Raw genomic sequence first — 21,451 nt, 5'->3', positions numbered from 1 at the left:
AAAAAAAAAAAGGTCTGTAAACAAGTTGTAGATTAAATATTGGCAAGCAACGCGAGGTTGATTCGTGGTCACAGAGGTCACTGTCAGTCCACTGCAGCCTTCCCCTAGGACACCGTGAAGCTTTATTCAAAGGAGATTTTCGGGAAAGCCAGGAGATTTAAATGCATAAGTTCCAATCTCTCCTTTAGCTGGCAAGTGCGTGAGCCTACATTCTCACTCTTGAAATTAAGCTCCTTTAACTCTCGTTTAAGTGTCTGGGCAGAGCCCTTGCAGTGCGTCCCTGGTCCAAACTTCACCCAACGACTCTGGCAAAGCCCGGCAGACTTTGGCGGGTGCTGAAGGCACCCAACCCTTTGCAGATGGTGCTTAGCACTTAACAGGATCAGCCCCTTAGCGACGTGTATGGTGTCCATCACCTCAGATGCCTTATTGTTTTTTAAATTATGCAACCCCCACCATATGTAATTAGCCAAGTAAGCTGCTTTCACCTAACCTCAAATGTTTGTAATGCTTATAATCCCAGCTAGGTGTCTGTATAAAGGAGCTCCTTGTCGAGGGCAGAAGGCAGGAACATTCTTCCATAAGAAAATTAGGAGTTGACAGAGATGTAAAGCTAAGGGATTGCAAGATTGCTTGGTTTTGGCCAAATATTTGAGGGTTTGGGGATATTTTTGGAGATCCTAGTGTTTAAACCTGGTTATTCAGCTGGTGGTCTGGTAATAGCTGTGCATGGGAAAGCAGCTCGCCCATGACAAGTCCTGTCCCCAGTAAGCTATCAGCATTTTAGCTTGTTTTGTTTTCTTTCCAGTCCTTTCTTACTCCTGTTCGAGCAAATGTAACACCAGCATCAAGTCCCTTCCTGGGATGAAAATCCTTGAGTTCATCAGCCAAGATGGAGCTTCAGTTTTGGCCTGATTTAGTTTCTCTCTTGGAAAAGCTAAATGGTTGGATGTTCTTAGTGGTTCTGATCACATTTCTTTTGATTATTGACCTTGTGAAAAAGAGACGACCCAGGAATTTCCCTCCAGGGCCACAGCTCTTTCCTCTTGTGGGAACCTTTGTGGACTTCAAGCAGCCCCTCCATCTTGCACTGCAGAAGGTAAGAGCTCCACGGACATTTCTCCTACTAATAATATTTTACCTCTTTGGTGACTTTTGTCATCAAATCTGCAAAGCAAGGCAGCCTCAGAAGAACTAACTATATAATAACCATGTATGACAGACAATCTTTCTTGGTTTTATCTCTTACTATCACCTCCTCTTACATGAGACCAAGAAGGTCCAATGGGAAAGAAACCCATAATGGAGGAAGACCTACATGGTCCCCCACTTTCTTCCTATCTGACCATGGCCATTTTCTGGTGGAGCTCAGGAAGGGTTTGGAGGGGCTTGCCCAGGCTGGGGAACAGATGGTAAGTTCTACGTGAGAAATGAACTGTTCAAACTGTGCAGATCACTTCTGGGAATTGTCTTGTCGTTGTCTTTGCTCAGAGGCCAATGGTTTGTCCCATTACATCGGAAAGAAACATTTAAGACCCTGAGTTAACTATCCCTGTGACTTCTTCTGTGTGACAGAAAGAGATGGTGATTGCTCTGGAAGTTTCCAGAGCTTTGACTCCCACCAAAGCCAACAAAAGAGATATTTTATACATGCTGAGTGTGTTTCTCTGAAAAAGTAGAAGGAAATGTTCTGACTTGCTAGTTGCAAATATCCTTTCTGGTGACCATTTATCTCTTGCTTTTACTTAGCAGGCTAATGCCAGCCTATCTACCATGGGTCTTCACAGGCTACTAGCATGGGTATCCCACAGGGGAACCTTTGGGGAAGGCTGAGGCAACATGCCCAGGATATTTTGTCAATACACACAATTATTATTAATAAAATTAGTCACATTCATATACAGACACACAATGACCGAGACACCTGTTTGGCCCCAGGCTGGTTTCATGAGTCACCACAGGAGTTCAGGGTAGCCATGTGTGTCCTTTCATGTAGACTCATACTAACAAGAGGATGGCCTGAGCTCCTCAGCAAAGCAGGGCCCGAGAAACGATATGATTGCCCTTTGCTTTTATATATCAGGAAGTCGAACGTTTCGGAGGAGATCCTAATGCTAGCAAAGTCCATGCAAGCAAGATGTCCATAACTTGGCCATAAACACATTCAGGCTTAAAATCAGAAGCAAGTTTCTAGCCATTGGCGGTTGGAGTCACTTTCTAACTGGGATAGCTGGACCAAGAAACCACACTACTTTAGACACAAAGCTGATGAAAGAGATTATTTGTTGTGCTTTGCCCTCAGCAGCAAGAGCCTGGGCATTGTGACCCAGGTGGTGCCTTCACCTCTTGTACTCTTCCCGTGAAGAAAAGGGACAGAGCAGGTGTCCTTTGGTTATAAAGCAAGTAATGTCCCTGTTATGGGTTAAATTGGTGTAACCACATGGTGAAAACCAGGTCATACCTTGTAACAAATGTAAGCAAACCATCTCTCCCACACTACAGCGGTATATATTTTTTTTATACCATGTTCAATTTTTATAGAATAGTTTATGATGGATCAGACCTGTGGGCTTGGGCTTGGGTTTTTCTTAAGTCCCCTTGCTTCAAGCAGGACTAAATACAAAGTTAGGTGCCATTGCTTGAGGTCTTGTCCAGGTGGGTTTTTAAAATCTCCATCTTCTTGCTCTCAGAGGGCGATAAACTCTCTTTCAGCTTACTGGTCGGTACGGGAACATCTTCAGCGTGCAGTTTGGAAGTCTGACTTTCGTGGTAGTCAACGGGTACCAGATGGTGAGAGAAGCTCTTGTCCACCAGGCGGAAATATTTACAGATCGGCCAAATATTCCACTTCTCCAAGAAATATTTAGAGGCTTTGGTAAGCACGGCTACCAGGATTTTGGGACAATTTTTTCATCTATTTCCCATGATAACAATTAGAGTGAAAGAAACAGGCTGAATTCAACCCTTGCTGACCGCACTCATAGCAGCTTGCACAGAGGGAAGCAAGAGCAGAATTTGGCCTAATAATCCCACAGGTGTATGTTTTAATCTCTCTGGGATTTAGGGATAATGATGGGATCAAAGCCAGGTCTTGATGAAAGAGGAGAAATAAATGCAAGCCGCTCAGCGATCGATACACTTAAAGAGTTTTCCCCTTGGTTTTCATTTCTCCTTTACTTTTTCTCCCCCGGTTGCATACAGCTCTGGAGACGGGGTATGGTGCTCCTGCCTCCAGCTCTGCCAACAGCGTGATAGTACTTATAGTATTTTGGCTTACACCTTTTTTTTTTTCCCACACAAAGTGACAAAGTAGCAGATTAAAGCAAATCTATAAAGCTAGATCTTTAGCATAAGCCAATTACCCTTGAATTTTAATTCCCAGGCAAAGCGATGGTTTTTCAATGCCTACGGGTTCTGTTTGCTTTGGTTTGGGTTTTTTGTTCAAGACAAATGGCCATTTCTCAATCCTGTCACTCATGTGTGACCCAGAGGGAGGTTTGTTCGCTTCTTTTTTTTCCACCCACAGGGCTCATATCATCAAACGGGCACATATGGAGGCAACAGAGAAAGTTCGCTTCAGCAACTCTGAAAAGCATTTCTGTCCATTTTGAGGAAAAGGTGCAAGAGGAGAGCCGGTACCTTGTGGAGACGATCGAGGAGGAGAAAGGTGGGCAGTTAAGGTGCAACGCCGGGCCCAAAGCTTCCAGCTAAATGAACAACGAGACGTAAAACTCCTACTGCGACGCAGCTTCTAACATGCAAAACATTTCTTCAATAGCTCCAATCTCTATCTTACACTGCCAGACTGTGCCTGTTAGGGCTTCTTTTAGACCTCGGGCCCAATATTTCACTTCTTCCTTATTAATATTAAGCAAATATATACTGTTTATTAAAACTTGCGTGTTTATTATATGGCTTAGAAAGTCCCTCCCGTATTCTGCGAAGGAACAAACGCAGCTCTCCTGCTCTCAGGCACGTCTGCTCGGAGGCTGAGTTAACCTCTGCTTGTCCTTGGCTTTGCAAAGTATTTTAAAACTTGTTTAGTCAGGCTTTCCTTTTGTACCACGCACAGATGAAGCCTGTGCCTTGCTCTTTTATGGTCCGGCTTTTAAGAACTGCCAGAGCGATATTAGTAAGAATAATTTGTATGTTGGTGCATGGGTGATGTTGCACTTCAGCTTTAAATAGAAGCAGATGGGGTTTAGCTAATTCTATGGAGCTATATATAGTAAACAAGAATGATCTAAATAGGAATTGTGAAATTATATACTAAACTTGCTCCATTTTAATTGCTGTTGCACTGAACAGGCCAAATACTTCGCATTGCCAATTGATTATAGTCCTTTATAGTCCTAATCAATAACCTAATTAAGCTGCCGGTTCGGGCCTTTCTTCCCATTAGTAATGACAAATAGTGATCATGTCCATCATGCTGATAACTGAGCACCAGCCCAGTTCAATTACTTTCTTGAAGAGCCGCGAGATCAGCAGTCCTGTGCGTAGTGCCTTGCATTTCAAAGCGATGCTCCCCAGTGTAGCGACAGCAGCTCGGGGCTGGACTGGATTTGTTACTGATAATGGTCTTTTATACCACGGCAAGTAGCTCTCCAAGCTGCCTACGTGTGCCCTAGGAGATGATGGTCTTTGCTCAGTAGCTCTCCCAAGGAATGCAGATGTGATGAACGTCGCACCACACTTTGCTCTTTTTTGCATCACGTCTCTGGGCCAGATGAGCTATTGCTGGATCTTGTAGGCAGCCACAGAGACTTGCAAACCTCACCCTCTCCCCTGTCTCCCATCCCATTTGATTTCTTTGTGGTGGACAGTTAAAGCCCAGCACAATGGCATTTTTGCAATGTGGTTAATCCTGAGCTCCCTGTCCCAGGCTAAGCTTTGAGGGACCCCGTCCTGGTCTTTGAAACTGGCACCAAAAAGGTGTTGGAGCATGTAAACCCAACAGCCATACCATGGCATGACCCCAGTCGTTTTCCCTGGAAAACTGTTCAAACCCTGCTTCAGCAGCTCTGTCCTAACGTCAGTGTGTGCCAGCAGCCTGGGCCAGAGACAGAAGAGGATGTCCTTGGAGAAAGGATGTCATGGCACGCAATGTCCAACCTCTAACAGGATGCTGGAGGTGATGAGAGTGGTGGAGACCTCAGGACACAGGGTGAAGCCTTAGCATCACCATGGGTGAAAAGTAGATGAGATCTCACCCAACTTCACAACTGTTGATCTGGCAGAGAATGGGATTTTTGACTGAGACTTTAAAGGAAAAAAAAAAAGAAAGCTGTCTTTCGTTTTGTATCCTCCAGGACAACCATTTGACCCTCATTACAAAATTAATAGCGCTGTTTCAAACATCATCTGCTCCATAACTTTTGGGAACCGCTTTGACTACCACGACAACTGTTTCCAGGAATTGCTGCACTCACTGGCTGAAACGCTGCTGCTCATCGGAAGTTTCTGGGGCCAGGTAAAGCCGGTCAGATGCTTTTCTAACTTCAGCTGCATGCAAGAGCTCGGAAGCTGGAGTTTCCGAGGCACAGATGTAATCTGCTTTTCCCTGTAGTAAAAGAGCCATGTTATAAGGGAAACGACCACAAGTATTGGTTCACATTGCACTGGGTTTATACACAAAAATCTATCAGGAAAGCAAGGAAGCAAGTTAAAATTATTGAGGCACATGGAGAAAAAACATTGCAGGATTGTAAAACCAATCTTATGCCTGATATAGCCAAAGCACAATGGAAAAAAAAATCTTATAAATATTTATTATTCTAAAAAAGAAGAGCCAATTAGTAGCTCTCAGTGAAAATTCCCTTCTTTTCCCACTCATTTCCCAATCAGTTTCTCAAATAACTTTTATTTATGACAAAACTGTCTGAGAGTCCACATTTATAACCCAAGTAGGTGGGCTTGGGGACATAGCTTCTCATGGCTGCACACCATGGGCCAGGTCCTATCTCTGTCCCTTTCTCAGACCTCAGCACTAAGGGGCTCCTCTGCATCCACACTGGTTTCTGACTCTGGTGACCGTCTCACATTAGGTGACGGCTTTGGCCACTCAATATTAGAGAACTTAATTGGCCAGATGTTTTCTGCTGATACTTATCTTGATTGCACTTATTTACATCTGTGTAACTAAATTGACCTTTGTAGCAAAACTGATTTTTTTTTCCCGGTAGCAAGTGGGGCTAATAAATTGTGCTACCATCTCAGCTGTGATACATGCTTTTTTTTTAACTCAAGAAATTGTCTTTTGCTCTGTTTGATTTCTCATCAGCTGTATAATGCTTTTCCTTTGGTCATGAGATGGCTACCAGGACCCTTCAGGAAAATCTTCAGGCACTGGGAGAAACTTCAATGTTTTGTGAAGGGAGTCATCGCAAAGCACAAGGAGGACTTGGACGAGTCCGAGGCAGGAAATTATGTTGACTGTTACCTGAAGGAAATAGAAAAAGTAAGAGAGAAATACCTAAAGCCACCTAAAGCTTAACCCAAGAAATGAGCAGATGAGACTCAAAGCTGTTTTGCCCCAGGATCCTGTGCCTCTCACGTTGCCTTCTCCTCCTTACCTCTCCCACGTCAAACTTTTTAGTAACAGCAGGAGCTTGATTACTTTGAAAACACACAGATTTTTTTTTTTCATTTGAAAGTATTTACACTTTGTCTTCTTCCATTTTTCATGCTGTCATGCAGCGTAGGACGACTCTCGCGGAACGTGTTCACGTTTCTATAAGAGCTCGCAGGCTTGTGTTTGCTATTGTGAAACTTCACATTTGAAATTGCTACCTGCTTTCAAAAGACACTCCACAGCAAACCGGGTGTCTTCCAAAGCACTTCTCAGGGCTTTTAATTCAATGAAAGCAAGGAGTAGAAATTTCCAAGTACAAGGGAGGTGGGTACTAAAATAGCAGCAGGACTTGACTTACATATGGACGGTTTTGGATTGGGTTCTTGAAAGCATCTCCTTCCTAACAAGAGTTTTCATTGCCATGCTTTTCCCCAAGTTTAAGGGTGACACCAGTTCATATTTCCATGAGGAAAACCTCCTGTGCTCCACCCTGGACCTCTTCTTAACTGGGACTGAGACAACAGCGACTGCCATCCGCTGGGCTCTGCTCTACATGGCCACATACCCCCACATTCAAGGTAGGGCCACTGATGGGTCCTTCGTTTAGCCCAAAACCAGATAAGTGAAACTCAGATAATTGAGCTATTTCCATCTTTACCAGATGCTGGACATGCCTGTGCCCTAGGTTTCTTACTGGGAACCTTTTGGGTACAGATTTGGTTTTTTTTTTTTTTTTTTTAACATAGAAAATGTGCAGCTCGAAATTGACACGGTGATCGGCCAGTCCCGCCAGCCCACCATGGCCGACAAGGAGAACATGCCATACACCAGCGCGGTGCTGAGTGAGGTCCTGCGGATGGGCAATGTCGTGCCACTGGGAGTGCCCAGGATGTCCACCAGCGACACCACTCTGGCCGGATTCCACCTGCCCAAAGTACATGGAGACCACCAGCCCTCTTGTTAGAATCATAGGATCACAGAATGGTTAGGGTTGGAAGGGACCTTCAAAGGCCATCCAGTGCAACCCCCCTGCAAGAAGCAGGGACATCTCCAACTAGATCAGGTTGCTCAGAGCCCCATCCAGTCTGGCCTTGAACATTTCCAGGGATGGGGCATCCACCACCTCTCTGGCCAACCTGTGCCAGTGCTTCACCACCCTTATCGTTAAAAAATTTTCTCCTGATGTCCAGTCTGTATCCACCTCCATTTTAAAACCGTTACCTCTCATCCTATCACAAGAGGTCCTGCGGAAGAGTTTCTCCCCAGCTTTCTTCTGAGCCTCCTTTAGGTACTGGAAGAAACTTGCCCTGCCAGAGCAAGGTCTTCATGGCCCAAGTCACAAATCTCTTCTGCAGGGGAACCAATCAGCAGGATGTTATGGAGATATCAGTTACACAGAACGTACAAGTCATCCTGATGGATGCTGTAGGGCTCTTATGAGTCTCACCCATTTATGCAGGAGAATTGTGAGATCCTACAGTGTTGATCATAATTTTCAGTTTTACAAGGTTTATCCCTTAAATTTTATGCAAGACGCTCCCCAGGCATTATGGGAATAGAGGGCCAAGAAACATAGGAAAGCAAAGAGTTTGGGTTTGTTAATTCCACGGAGTATTTCAATCATCTATTGAAAATAGCACTTGATAAAAAAAAACAGGTAATAAGTATCGATGTGTAAACAGTGTTCTGGCATGATGAAAGCAAATATGAGATTTAGATCTATGTAGTCTCTTCCATGTGTATGACAGGTTGCATCAAGGAAAATTTAAAAATCTCAGCATTTTGCTCCACACTGATTAAAATATTTTTCTTTTTCTGATGGAGGATGTGGAAATAAACCACATTAGGTTTTTTTAAAAAAAGCACAATGAAGCGGATTGCTTGAAAATTATTTGGTTAAATTGCTTCAAACTCCTAGGGGAACACAATGTGATCAATTTAAAGATGGTTTATATTAACATCACCAGTGACAGCAGCACAAGGTACGGATCAACACTACGGGGATGTATAGAGGAGCACAGAGTGAACAATCCTGTAGGGTTTCACCCTCATTTAATCACGTAGCTTAGGAAAAAAAACATTTTTCACTTAAAAAAAAAAAATGTAGTTTACATTGTGTGTGGAACAGAGCTAATAATAAACCAGTCTGACAACACGTCGGCGGTTCTCCTTCACGTAAACACCCCTTTTCTCCACCTCTTGCAGGGCACCACCCTGATGACCAGCCTGACTTCGATAATGTTCGACAGAAACGTGTGGGAGACTCCAGACACCTTTAATCCTGAACATTTCCTGGAAAACGGCCAGTACAGGAGGCGGGAGGCTTTCCTGCCCTTCTCTGCAGGTAGGATGATGGATGGGGAGATAATTTTTCCTTTATTTCCCCCCCACCGCCCAAGACGCCCCCTCCAGAGTAGGAGGTACTGCTCCTTGTCCATCTTTCAGTGCATCCCCGCAGTGAAAATCCCAGTAACAGTTAATATTGACTGCTCGGAGCAGGAAGGAAATCAATTTGTTGTTGCAGGATGAAAAAAATAAGGCTTTTTCCTCTTGCACGAGCCATGTAAATGTTTGGGGTTTTTTTTCCACAAGTTCCCCCTCTCCATCTATCTGAACAGCCATCGCAGTTTGCTCAGCAGTAAACTTCTGGGGAAGGTTTCTGTAAAATGTGTGGGTGAACATTGCCACCTAACCTTTCGAGGAAGAAAAGCTCCCGCAGCCTGTGTAAGGCAGCATGCACAAGAGGAGCCCGAGCATTGGTTGAAGATCGCTTGGGACTTGGTGGGGTTATTTTTGCTCCTCTTCCAGGTAAGCGGGCTTGTCCCGGGGAGCAGCTTGCCAGGACCGAGCTCTTCATCTTCTTCACAGCCCTCCTGCAGAAGTTCACCTTCCAGGTGCCGGCGGCCAAGGCATTGACCTTTGCCTTCACTCTCAGCCTCACACGCTGCCCCAAGCCCTTCCAGATCTGCGCGCTGCCTCGTGACTGAGGCTGGCGCGGGGCCACGCCTCACCCCCTCCACTTAAGCCCTCCGCAAGCTGGAAAGTGCCCCTTCTCTCATCCACCCCATAGATTTTGGGCTGAAATGATGGGCCATGGATGTCTAGCACCCACCAGCACGCAGGCAGTGGTAGGAAAGGCAGGAGGACAGCATCCTGCACACCTCAATGAGGACAATGCTTGGGGCTTTTCCCTTCACTTCCTGCCTCTACTAGTTTGACAAAATGCATGAATTTAAAAGCCTTACTAATTTCCACCATCAGCAACTCCCAGGAAGGGGGTCTGCCAGCCGCAAACCCATGGGCACAGTTGGGTTCACAGGGGCTATGTCCACCACCCAGACACCATTTAGCAACCCCTGAATCCCAACTCTACAGCACCGTGAAGCCACAGGCTGGGTTTCCTGAGATTTCCCTTGTCAGTAGGAGTAGCCGGCCTTGGACGTACAAGTTCTGGGTTTGTGCCTCAGCATCGATTTGGATTTCCAGGTGGGCATGGCTGATCCCGAGGCTCAGGTGGCCTCAGGTTTGGTGTGCACTCCCCACACCATCATGTTGCTGCTTTGCAATGGAAATAGAGATCCTGGCAGCAGGAGCATGCAGATTTTTAATCTCATACATATACAGAAGTTTTAATTAGGAGGCTACAGGGTGGTAGAAGCAGCTTCTACCACAGGCTAGCCCAAGTGGGATGGAATGAGGAGCCATACCTCCAGGTTGCGAATGGTTATAAAAATGAAATATTGCAATAGTATGAACAGGAAAAGTTTATCCAAAATGTTTGTGCCAGTAAAATACAAAACAGGATAGAAAAGTTGGGGTTTTTTTAAAAATAAAAATAAAAAATTACATGGGGTTTGCTCAGGAGTAGTTTAACCGAAGCCTAAAAAAAATGAGAGGCAGCTGAGATTCTCGGAAGGGTCATGCTCGCGGTGGCTCGCCGCTGGCCGTCAGGAAGGAAACGGCGGCGCGGAGGCTTTGCGGTGGGAAGTCACGAGCTCACCCGCTTCCTCTCCACGTCTGGCTAAGATTTGTCGCCATGCATGACGGGTATGTCCATCACATGGGGCCAAGGAGCCGGGGCAGGGCACCCTCTGTGACAGAGAGACTCCTTCTGCCCATAGCGAGGTCTCTTTGGAAAAGAGCTAATTAAATATGCAACTTGTAGAGAATTTTTTCATTTATGTGACCAATTGTTAATTTAGAAAAGTTGTCTCCTATGTACTTTTGTTTGAATACAGTCACAGCAGAGATAAATTTTCTTTTTTTTTCTCACCTTTCATGAGTGACTTTTCTGCGCACGCGTAGGATACTGAATAGTGACCAGAAAAACAGGATTAAATCAAGTTTCATTCCCACCAGCCTTCGCCTCCATCTCTGGCAGTACCCGCACTCGCTGCGTTACGAGCAGTGGCTGTGCAGTGGCAGATTTATGCCACATGGGAGAGTCCTCCACACATCACATCCCTGCCACGCAGCATTTTGATCAGCTGTCCTTTTAACTGATCATTTTAATCCTATTGCATTTTTCATTAATGTTTTGCAGTTACAGGCTCCCACGTTTTTCTTTCTAAACCAGAAAACATGAAAGATTTGCGGACTTTTTTCATCTATGAAGTTTTCAAAGCCATTCAGGACTAGGCACTAGTTTCTCTCCATTTTTTTATTCGCTCTGGTGTAAGTCTGACCTCTGGTATGTGGCCACAGCTTGTGTTATTTGCACTGGCTTAGCAAACAAGTGTTCATCTCCTCTCTCTTCCATGTCAAACTTGCCTTTCCCTGTTACATTAGGGTTTCCTTCCCTATTTGTAAAGTGAATAAATGATAAAAATTTTCTTTTTCTTCCTTTCTTTTTAATAAATTGGTAAAAAAAAAAAAACAACAAACCCAAACTTTGTTATTTCTAAACGTAATGATCCCATACCACAAAGGAAGGATGTATGAATAGTTTGTTTTTTTTTTTTAGTGAAACATCTCACGTGAGTGAAGGAAAACACACATATCTCCACAGACTCATGCCTAAATGTGCTTAGAAGCCACAGGTGAAAGGAGAGATTTTCGCTGAAAATAGGGGTTTTTTTTCCTTTTAAGGTCCACAATAAACCAGTGATTTAAATTTTTCAAGTTTCTCAAGCGTAAAGGTGATGCTGCAGCTTCACTGTTGCGAGTATGGCATTGCTCCAGCAACACTGTTGCATCTCAGTGCCTTCTCTTTGGCACTGGACCGCCTCAACAAACCCAACTGATGTCCCCGAAAGACAGAAAAGCTCAGATCGTCCCCCGGAGCATGAGGTGGGAGCTGATGACTGCCAGCGGGTGTGGTAGAGCTGCATGGTGCAATGGGAAGATGCCGCTGTGAACGCCTCTGCTTCTTTCACAATAAAACGCAATACGGATCACAATTATATGTAGTGTATGTGTGCAGTCAACTACCTGTCTCAGAGCCACTCTTAGATGGGAAAAATTCTGCAAACCCTGTTACCAGCTACCACTGAAGGGGCACAGCCTGAAGAGCTGGGCATCTGCTTTGGCTTTTCGACACCCGCTGTAGCTTTGTTGGGCTGTGGGCATGGCTTCAGCACGGGCTACGGGCTGAAAGGCCAAAGCAGGTGGGAAGGAACAGGTAGATGGCTTGAGGTAGAGCCAAACTCATGGCCGGAGTGGGTTGCGCTGCTCAATCTTGTCCAGCAGAGATCAGAAAATGACGCTTTAAAACCGCTGCACATCCTGGATGGCGATTTGCTTCCAGCCCACAGAGCAATGACGTATCGAAACCTCAACCCCTGAGTCAGATGGTTTGCGAAAGGTTTATGTAACCTTATCTCAGATCTCCCCCGCTGACCTGGGACTCTTCATACGAGCAAACAAGCTTCTGCAAACGAGGAAGGCGTGAGGCACGCAGAGCAGCTGGAGCCTCCCCGGCACCGGGAAGCTGACACTGGAACGCGGCACGGTGAGGGCACTACGGGGAGGAAGGAGCAGGGCTCGAGCCAAGCCATAGACTCATGGGAATGGCACGGCAAGACTCGTAGAAGGTTTTAACCTGAGCCCTACAATGCTCATTTCTGTCCTTTAGGCAAGGACGTGAATCACTGGGGTTTTGTAAACCAGCAGTGGAAGGTGGGAGGGGAATGGGGTGGCTAACGGTGTTTTGTTTGGTGGTGTTTTTTTTGGGTTTGTTTTTTTTTTTTAATGAGATGAGAGGAAATGCTTGATTTTAATCAAGAAGGGGTTTAGTCAAACAGTCCTTGCTGAAACCTGGGAAAGCAGGAGTCCAAATGTAGCCTCCAGGCCAGGCCAGCAAAAGCCACTCCATGCTGTCTTGTGTTTGTGCCCACAGCTTCACCAGCACATTATCCATCTCCCCCTGTCACCAAGGGACTCAGTGGTGTCCTGTGAGCTCAACCTGCCTTGGGACACCTTCCTTCGGAGCCCCACCATCCAACCATGTTGCGTTTCCTCTGGGAGGGCATCTCCTTCCAGATGCTCCTCATCTTCCTTGTTGTCTTCCTCCTGGTCATTGCTGACTACATGACGCACAGAAAGCCGAAGCACTTCCCTCCCAGCCCCTTCGCCTTCCCGTTCCTGGGGCACATCCACCTGATGAACTTCAGCAATCCCCAGAATGCAATACAGAAGGTACGGGGTGATGGGCACCACAGGGAAAGGGACGGAGGGGATTGCAGCTGTGTAGCCTTTGCAGCGCTGGGAGAGGGGCGAACCCAAACCCTATGGCTCATGAGGACTTGGAGGAGCTCACTCCAGGGCAGGCAGGAGGTTTGCCTTCAGTCAGCAGCAACATGAGTGAAGTTTGCCTGGATACAAGGAGGAGGACAAGCGTGGAGTAGTCCTTTGGGCAAATGGCACGGCGTGACACCATGGATGCAGTCACCGCTGTAGGAGCCCCGTAGGTGTGACCGGGGACTGACCCTGGAAGGGCATTTGGGAAGAGAGTGAACCAAAAGCTAGAAAAACACAGGACTGAAAAATCAAACCTAGAGAGTTTTACTTGATTTACGGCCAATTAACACCAAATCCTAACCAGTGATTTGGGGAAAAAAAAAAGGAAAGAAAAAAGACCGTATGCAGGCAAGAAGATACTTGTACAAACATCCCGTCTCCCCTCCCACTCTCAACTTCTCTTATTTTCACCCGTGTCCCCTGCCAGGGCTGTCCCTCTCCCAACAGACACACTCATTGCAAATGAAACCCATTTTGGTTATTTCTCCCCTGTCTCAGATTAATGAAAAATGTGGAGACATCTTCAGCATACGGATGGGCAATGTAACGTTTGTGACCGTAAATGGGCTGCGGCTGGTTAAGGAAGTTCTTGTAACCCAAGGAGAAAACTTCATAGATCGCCCTCAAATGCCTTTGGCCGAGATCTTCAGCAAAGCAGGTGAGTTATCCCTCAGGACATGTAGCTCAGCTGTGAGGTCAAAGCATTGACCATGCACGGGTGCGAGACAGCTGGAGATAAGGCAGAGCACTGGCACTTTCTCCCCTCGGTGGAGGGATCTGCCTTGGCTCATGCTGGCGTGTTTCTGCCAGGATTGATCTGCTCCAATGGGCACTTGTGGAAACAGCAGAGGAGGTTCACCTTGACCACTCTCCGAAACTTCGGCTTGGGGAAGCGGAGCCTGGAGGAGCGCATCCAGGAGGAGTGTCGATACCTCGTGGATGTATTTAGGGATGAGCAGGGTGAGTGCCCCAGCCCTCATAAGCTCTGCTGAAGGCAGGAACCAGTATGTCCCACTAGAATTTCACCCATGATTCACTGCATGCTGAAAAATGCCTCCCCTTAGAAGCAATGCTAGCACCCTGCCAGCTTCCCAGCTCCCTTTTACAGGTGTTTTGCCTAAAATCAACTGGTGAATGCAGCTAGGTACCACCCAAAGCGTTATCCATAGCCTACCTTCAGCTTACTGCTCTCTCAGAGATGGCTGGAAAATCTCATGTGTGTAAACGCTGATGTTCCCGATGGACTCAAATGACATGCGCTTTTCTGCAGAATTTTCTTTCCCACAGTAAATTAACATCTCCATAATCTTATTGAACTGGGACAGAGGGTGGGATGTCCGCTCCGTGCTGGAGCTGCCCAGCCAAGCTTGGCCAGCTCCTGGGGGCAGCGAGGCATCCCGGGACAGCAGTGACACAGGAGGGTGCTCATCAGGGGCCACTCATTTAACTCATATTTGTTCAATATTTTACCTCTGAAAAATGTGATTTCTTCTCCTGTTCTGTGATGACTGGAAGAGACTTGATCATTTCCTTTTATTTCTCCAGGGAATCCTTTCAATCCTCACTTTAAAATCAATAACGCCGTTTCAAACATCATCTGCTCCGTCACTTTTGGCAATCGCTTTGACTACCATGATGAGAAATTTCAAAAATTGCTGCAGCTGATGGAAGAGATGGCTACACTTCAGGGGAAAGTCATGAGCCAGGTACAGCCCTCTTGCCACCAACATGGATGGCGTCCAGTTTTGCAGTGCCAGTGTCCTCTCTAGAGTCAACCTTGAAAGTTGTAGCATTTTCATCACCAAATTTTGTTGACATTCCCCGTTTCTTTGCACAGAGTAGACTTGCCTGTAATTTCTTTCTGCCTTATTTTCAAGCTGCGCAATGTGCACCTTGCTCTCCCTCACCCTACAACACCTTTCCAGCCCATTGATTGCCAACCTGCCTGCTGTAACACCGCGTAATGCACCAGTCACGCTAACAGGAATACCAATCCCTTGCAATGCTCTTCTGGAGCTGAGCTATTTCCACCAACTCCAGCAATTTAGTAAGCAAATTTTGATAACAGAAGGTGGGTTTCTTTCAGTCCTTATTCAATTTGCCTTTCTCCAAAGCTGTACAACGCCTTCCCATCCATAATAAAGTTCTTGCCTGGACCTCACCACACCATTTTTAAAAACTTGAGGTTGTTGAAAAGTTTCGTGGAAGAGATCATCAACAAACACAAGGAGGACTGGAACCCCTCGGAGAGCCGGGACTTCATCGACAGCTACCTGCAGAAGATAGCCAAGGTCAGCAGCACAGAACAAACCCTTTTGCAGCAGGGCTTAGAAATTAGGAGGGATGAGAAATGAGCCCAAATTCTCTGAGTTGCCTGTGTGGCCATTTATGAGCTTAGGATGGACATCAGGTTCAGGGCACTCCTCGATGGGATGGAGGCACAGGGGGCCAGTAGCTTCTGCCAAAAATCCTTGGGCTTGACTTGGACTAAGCCTGGTGTCAGGGCAGCGCTCCCTGTTCGTGCAGCATTAACGCGTCTTTTTTGTGAAGGACAATGACAACGGCACCTTCCAGGAGGAAAACCTCGTGGCGTGCGTGCTCGACCTGCTGTTCGCCGGGACAGAGACCACTTCCACAACCATCCGCTGGGGTCTGCTGTATATGGCCGCATATCCAGAAATTCAAGGTACAATTAGAAAAAGGTCAGGGGTTTTCCTTATTTCTGTCCTTCACAGCTTTGTAAAAGAATCTCTTTTTTGAGAGAAGAATAGGGGATCTCCCTGCACTCATACAAAAGACATGCAAACAGTAGCAAGTGTCCCAGGTCCATCCTTGGGGGACCCTCACAGCAACCACCCCATGGTTTTTCAAAGGGTTTTTTGTTTTTGTTTTTTCCTGGGCTTTGGCTGATCTCTGTTCTTTCCCACCAGCCCGCGTGCAAGCCGAGATTGACTCGGTCATCAAGCAGGGGCGGCAGCCAGTCCTGGAGGACAGGAACAACATGCCCTACACCAACGCAGTCATCCACGAAGTGCAGAGGAAAGGCAACATCATCCCTTTCAACGCACCAAGAGAGACGGTGAAGGACACGGTCGTGGACGGCTTCCTCATACCAAAGGTAACTCCACGCCTGAGCACTGAGACCTTAGCAAGAGACTCCCGGTTCCCCAGGCATGTTTCACCGGGCCAGGTCCTTCCTGCACAGACAGGAGTGGCAGAGCCACAGCGTCTCTGCCCTGTCCAGAGTCGACTGCTATTTTTGTCGTCCAAACAACGGCCCATTTTCCGGCACGTTTGAACACTGCGAGACACCACCCACACACATATCATCAAGGCACAGATGCCAGCTCACACAGCTTTTACAGGAACTTTGGCCCAAGATTACAGCAGATAAAAATGATGCTGATGAGGGAAAAAACGTGGGTCTATAATCATTGCACCTCTGAACAGACAAGAAGCAGGAAAAACCAGCTGTGCAGGGAGTGGTGGACAAATAATTGCAGCAGACTTTGAGTATGGATGTTCTTCATGGACCGGAAGACTGGAAGATAAAAATACTCCTCTTGCTGTCAGTGATAGAGAAGGTGCAAATAATTTTTCCTTTTCTCCTCTTAGGGCACTATTATGTTGACAAATTTAACCTCCGTGATGTTTGACAAGAATGAGTGGGAAACCCCTGAGACTTTTAACCCTGAGCATTTCCTGAAGGACGGTCAGTTCTGCAAAAGGGAGTCTTTTGTGCCATTTTCTTTAGGTAAGATTTGCCGGATTTTAGTTCTTCCATGCCGAGGCACTGGGATGGGGCACAGAGGAAAATAGCGATGGGAAGGGCAGATGCTGGCTGCACCCTGGGAGGTGCCGCTCAAGCAGTGCTCACGTAGCCAACCCAACACAACGCAACCATACTCTGAGCCCTTTCTTGTCTCTCTTCACATGCACAGAAGAGAGAGCTGAGGTTGAACAAAACACCATCAAAAATGCCAGTGACTTTAGAAATACCTTCACCAAAGCAAGAGCATTGCTCTCTGCTTCTGGTCCCACATGGTTGAGGCCACCATGGCCTTCACCATGGCCACCACAAGGTACCCCAGCCCACAGCTTCCTTGGGGAGGTTGCTTTTAGAGCCCCTGTTTCCTGTACCAGCATCACACACCCCTCCTCTGGTAGCTCTCTTTGGTGTACTCAAACAAACCACCTCTCCCAGCACGGGCACACACAGACCGCCCCACTTGCTTATTCAAGAAGGGCAGGGTACAACACCAATGCTGTTAGTGGGCAAGCTCAGTTTGGGCTGCAAAACTCATCCTGGGAAGGGTATAACACAGCTGGACTGCGGTCTTAAGGGAAGGGAGATGCTTTTTCAGCAGCAAAAGCAGCTAGGCAGGCAGCACAGGCTGAGGATGCCATGGGTGGCTGTATCCACAGGGAAGCGCGCCTGCCTGGGCGAGGCGCTGGCACGCTCCGAGCTCTTCCTCTTCTTCACGGCTTTGCTCCAGAAATTCACCTTCCATGTGCCCCCGGACACCACGCTCAACCTTGATTTCAAGCTGGGCATCACGCTCTCTCCACAGCCCTACAAGATCTGCGCCGTGCCACGGTAGGGAAGCCTTGGCCACCATTCTTGCAGGGAAAAAAAAATCCTTTGCCAGGGATGCTGAAAACGAGCCCTTGGCCTAGCTCCAGGGAGAGGTTGGGTGGTTTGTTTGTTTCTTTTAAAGCAATTGCAAAATCACTTATTATATGAGCGGACCTTGCTCACTGAATCACACGGGGAAGGTGATGGGCCTGGCTTCCGCCGGGGTAGTTTGAGGCTTGGGCTACGGCATTGTAAAAGAACGAGGGGCTTGGGGCTTTCCTAGGTGAATGATGATGGCCATGGTTCACCGAAGGAGGCGAATGAGCAATACTTCAGAGATTGCAGCACGCAGGCTGTGTACAGTGAAAGAGCAGAACCAGCCCTTGTTTTATAACTTTGATACCAGTAGAAATTGTTAACACTTTTTGATGTTGTTATCCTTGACAAACAATCTATTAAAAGAAAAAAAAAAAAAACAACACCACAACCAAACAAGTTACTCTGTAACATCGCCTTCTTGTGTGTCAATGAATGCTTACTGAAACTTCTTTTTTTTAACATGAAGCATCCTGCAGAGCAAAGGCCGACCCAGGCCCTTTCAAGGGCTGGCTGTAGCCTTCAGCCGGCCTCCGTTCTCTCTTCAGCCGCACAGCATCGCACTCCGTTAGTGGAGAGGCTGGCACGGTAACAGCCAAGGCAATTCCTACAGAACTGAGGAAACCAAACCACCCCTGACAGTACAAGTAAATGAGCAGGGAAAAACCATCGAAGGCTGTGGCCAGGTCCTGGCTTGCCATAGCAATTAAGAGTGTGACACCCACACGGAGCACGGGTAGTGCTCACTGTATCCCTATAAAAACATTTCTACTTGTAGCTATAGAATAAGCTAAATGCTCCCTCTTTCCCTGCCCAGCATCATTGAGCCGCTGGTGGGCCTGGGGGGGCAGAGGGGTGAGCTCCAGCAACACAATGCACAGCAAAACCTTTTGCAGTCAGTGGTCTAATGAACAAAAGGGTCCCTTAGAAAACACTGGTAACAAATACTATTATTATTTTAAACTAAATGATCACATGCAAGGTGAAGCAGCTCCAAGATTGGCAACTGATGGTTAACACCAGTAAATGCCCCAGCTTGGTAACCGCTGTGGTCTGGGACCCCATGAGCGAGAAGCTGCGGGACTGGGGGTGCCTGGCAGGACCCCCTGGCACAGCACAGCACCGATACCTCCTAACACATCTCCAGCTCCTGCTCACCTGCTGAGGAAGCAAGGAGAAAGCAATCTTTTCCTGCTCATTTTCAATTTTTCCTTCAGTATTTTTTGCATGCTCCTAGAGGAAGCTATTTTTTCCCAGCATCTCTTCCAAGAATTACGTCATCATCTCCTGAAGGAGTTAAAACCATCTCTTCTCACGCAAGCATTAATGCCCAGGTGGGTTTTAAATCCTTTTGTCTTAACCTGTGGTTTCTTCTCCTCTGAGCATGGAGGGAAAGGCAGGCTGGAAGGCTGGGCTGGCCCTGCAGACCTGCCCAAAAGGGCAGAAATGCCCCGTGGCCAGCCCCACAGCTGCAGATGGGGGCCAAGGGCAGCTGTACACCATAAAGAGAAATTTATATAGCAGGCGAACACGGCTTCTGGCAAGGTTCCTTCAAGCACAGGGCTTGGTGCAGAGGCTCTGCCCCCTCTGCTTTCTGTGCCAGGGGCAGCTGGGGGAGACAAGAGGCTGGATAAAGATGCTGTTTCTGGCACTTATGGATCTGAAAAAAAAAAAAAAACGGAGCCTTAAGGTGGAAACCTGAGACCAACCTATTTATAAAATGCAGGTGACTTGACCAGGTTCTCCCTAGAAGTGGGATGAGACATCCCCCACCCCAGCTCACCGCCCCTCCTCTCCCCATGCCAGCTGCCCTCCTGCCCCCCAGCAAGGGACTCCCACAACTTCCCTTTGCAGCAGAAGGAAGTTGATGTGACTTTCTAGACCTTATGTTCTTTCTTTTCCTTCCTTTGGAGCAGCAGAAGGGAAAGGCTGGATGTGGGCTGCATGTCTGAAAACAGGAGAGGGCAGCAGTGATGGGGTTCTGTTGTGTGCAGCATTACTCCCAAAGCACTTCGTTTGCATGTGTCATCTGATTTTTTTTTTCCCCAGTCCTTGGCTTAGAGTCCCATTTCCTTTCCCAGACTGTTGCTATATCCAAAAACTTCCTCCCTGGGTCTCTACTGGGCGAGTTGTACTCTGAGCAGAGAGCACATTTCACAGGACTGTTTTGCACAAAGGGCTCCTTGGATATTTTGTCCCACACCCTGAAACCATCCTTCAGTCATGGCTGACCTCAGCTCCTTCCTTTCTTTGCATTTGAGGCTCTACTCTTGCCCCTCTCTTCCAGGGACACCCCTCACCTAAACCTACAAACCTTCCGCTGCAGTGCTCAGCTCGTAAGGAGCTACCAGAAAAGCCGTAAGCAAACAGGGGCGCAGAGCCAGGCTCTGCACAAGCAGCCTGTATTTGAACATAGCTTCTTGAAACCAAGCACTTAGAAACCGAGCCCCCTCCTTGTGCAAACCACTCCTCAGCGCTCCGGAAGGCAGCAATGGCTGCCGATGCGTGTCCTGTGACAGCTCACACACAAGCTGAAAACATCCTGCAGCTTGACTTGGGCTTCCTGCACAGCTGAGAGCCTCTTCCCTTCCCTTCTCCCTCACACCTGCAGGGTTTTGTTCTTCAGTGTCTAAAACCACTTTTGAGTCCAGCCCGAGAAAGAAGGAAAAATGGTTCTTTTGTAACTGGTCATTCACTTCACAGTCACTGCTCTTCCGTGCCAAGGTATCGTGCAGCTCCCCCTCCTCACAGGGAGAGCAGCCCAAGGCAATGAAAATCGTTACTTACCAACGGCAGGATAGTCATGCCGAGGATTAAGGTTCAGAGAAAGGGAAAAAGCAAGCTTTATGCAAAAATAGGTCTGAAATGAGGCCCCTGAACAGAACTTGTGACACTTTCTTTGTGCTGATCTTTACTCCTGAACAGCTGCTCACTGGGTTAGTGCTCAGGGAACACGACAGCTATCAGCGAGACTGAGAACTGAGCACATAAATAACCTGCAGAGCAACCTGAAGAGGGTAGGAAGTTTTCTTTTCCAAGTAACAAGCAGCATGGTGAGTGAGGAGGGTGCACCTGTCCTGTGTCCTCTAAGGTAGGGCTGAGAACAATTATTGAAGTCACACGCTGGCTCATTTGTGGTGGGACCTGGGGCAAGGTCCCCTGCCCAGTTCTCAGATGACTGTCAGCAAACTGAGCAGAGGTAACCAGCTTTGGGTGGGAGCAGAACTGTAAGCAGGAACGGACTGAAAAGAGGAGGGGGGAAGGTAGCACAACTCTGATTTGTTGTTGATACACCAAAACATACACAGACACATTATACATACACATACCATATCCTGTAACATAACATGTTAGATGGTGCAATTACAGCAACATGCAGACCCAGTTCACACGCTGCCCAGAAATACAGATGCTTACAGCAGCTAGGGATCACTAAATGCATCGCTTAGAATAAAGACAACAAAGAA

The 21,451-nt window shown here is 47.1% G+C and overlaps 2 protein-coding genes across 5 annotated transcripts; both read left to right on the top strand.

Annotated features, from left to right (window-relative positions):
- The first annotated feature begins 880 nt into the window (after positions 1–880).
- LOC104478964 (cytochrome P450 2J2) lies at positions 881–9,582 on the top strand. Its single transcript, XM_086753124.1, has 9 exons — positions 881–1,099; positions 2,713–2,875; positions 3,527–3,667; positions 5,313–5,473; positions 6,284–6,460; positions 7,011–7,152; positions 7,321–7,508; positions 8,780–8,918; positions 9,383–9,582. The coding sequence occupies exons 1-9, from the start codon at positions 893–895 to the stop codon at positions 9,559–9,561; spliced, it is 1,497 nt and encodes a 498-aa protein (XP_086609250.1). The 5' UTR covers positions 881–892; the 3' UTR covers positions 9,562–9,582.
- Positions 9,583–12,428: 2,846 nt separating this feature from the next.
- Positions 12,429–18,605, top strand: LOC104484601 (cytochrome P450 2J2). 4 transcript variants are annotated; one of them, XM_086753119.1, is made up of 11 exons: positions 12,429–12,524; positions 12,912–13,210; positions 13,811–13,970; positions 14,123–14,272; positions 14,858–15,018; positions 15,427–15,603; positions 15,863–15,998; positions 16,243–16,430; positions 16,928–17,066; positions 17,738–17,909; positions 18,454–18,605. In XM_086753119.1, the coding sequence occupies exons 2-11, from the start codon at positions 13,019–13,021 to the stop codon at positions 18,554–18,556; spliced, it is 1,578 nt and encodes a 525-aa protein (XP_086609245.1). In that variant the 5' UTR covers positions 12,429–12,524; positions 12,912–13,018; the 3' UTR covers positions 18,557–18,605. The 4 variants fall into 4 exon arrangements, with proteins under 4 accessions (XP_086609245.1, XP_086609249.1, XP_086609248.1 ...); XM_086753123.1 differs by lacking the exon at positions 18,454–18,605 and adding an exon at positions 18,172–18,395; XM_086753122.1 differs by lacking the exon at positions 18,454–18,605 and having other exon boundaries at positions 17,738–18,395.
- The last annotated feature ends 2,846 nt before the right edge of the window (positions 18,606–21,451 follow it).

Source organism: Chlamydotis macqueenii, chromosome 8, assembly GCF_036417535.1.
Source record: "Chlamydotis macqueenii isolate bChlMac1 chromosome 8, bChlMac1.mat, whole genome shotgun sequence".
In the NCBI taxonomy this organism is placed as follows: Eukaryota; Metazoa; Chordata; class Aves; order Otidiformes; family Otididae; genus Chlamydotis; species Chlamydotis macqueenii.
This window is presented reverse-complemented; position numbering and strand designations above follow the sequence as displayed.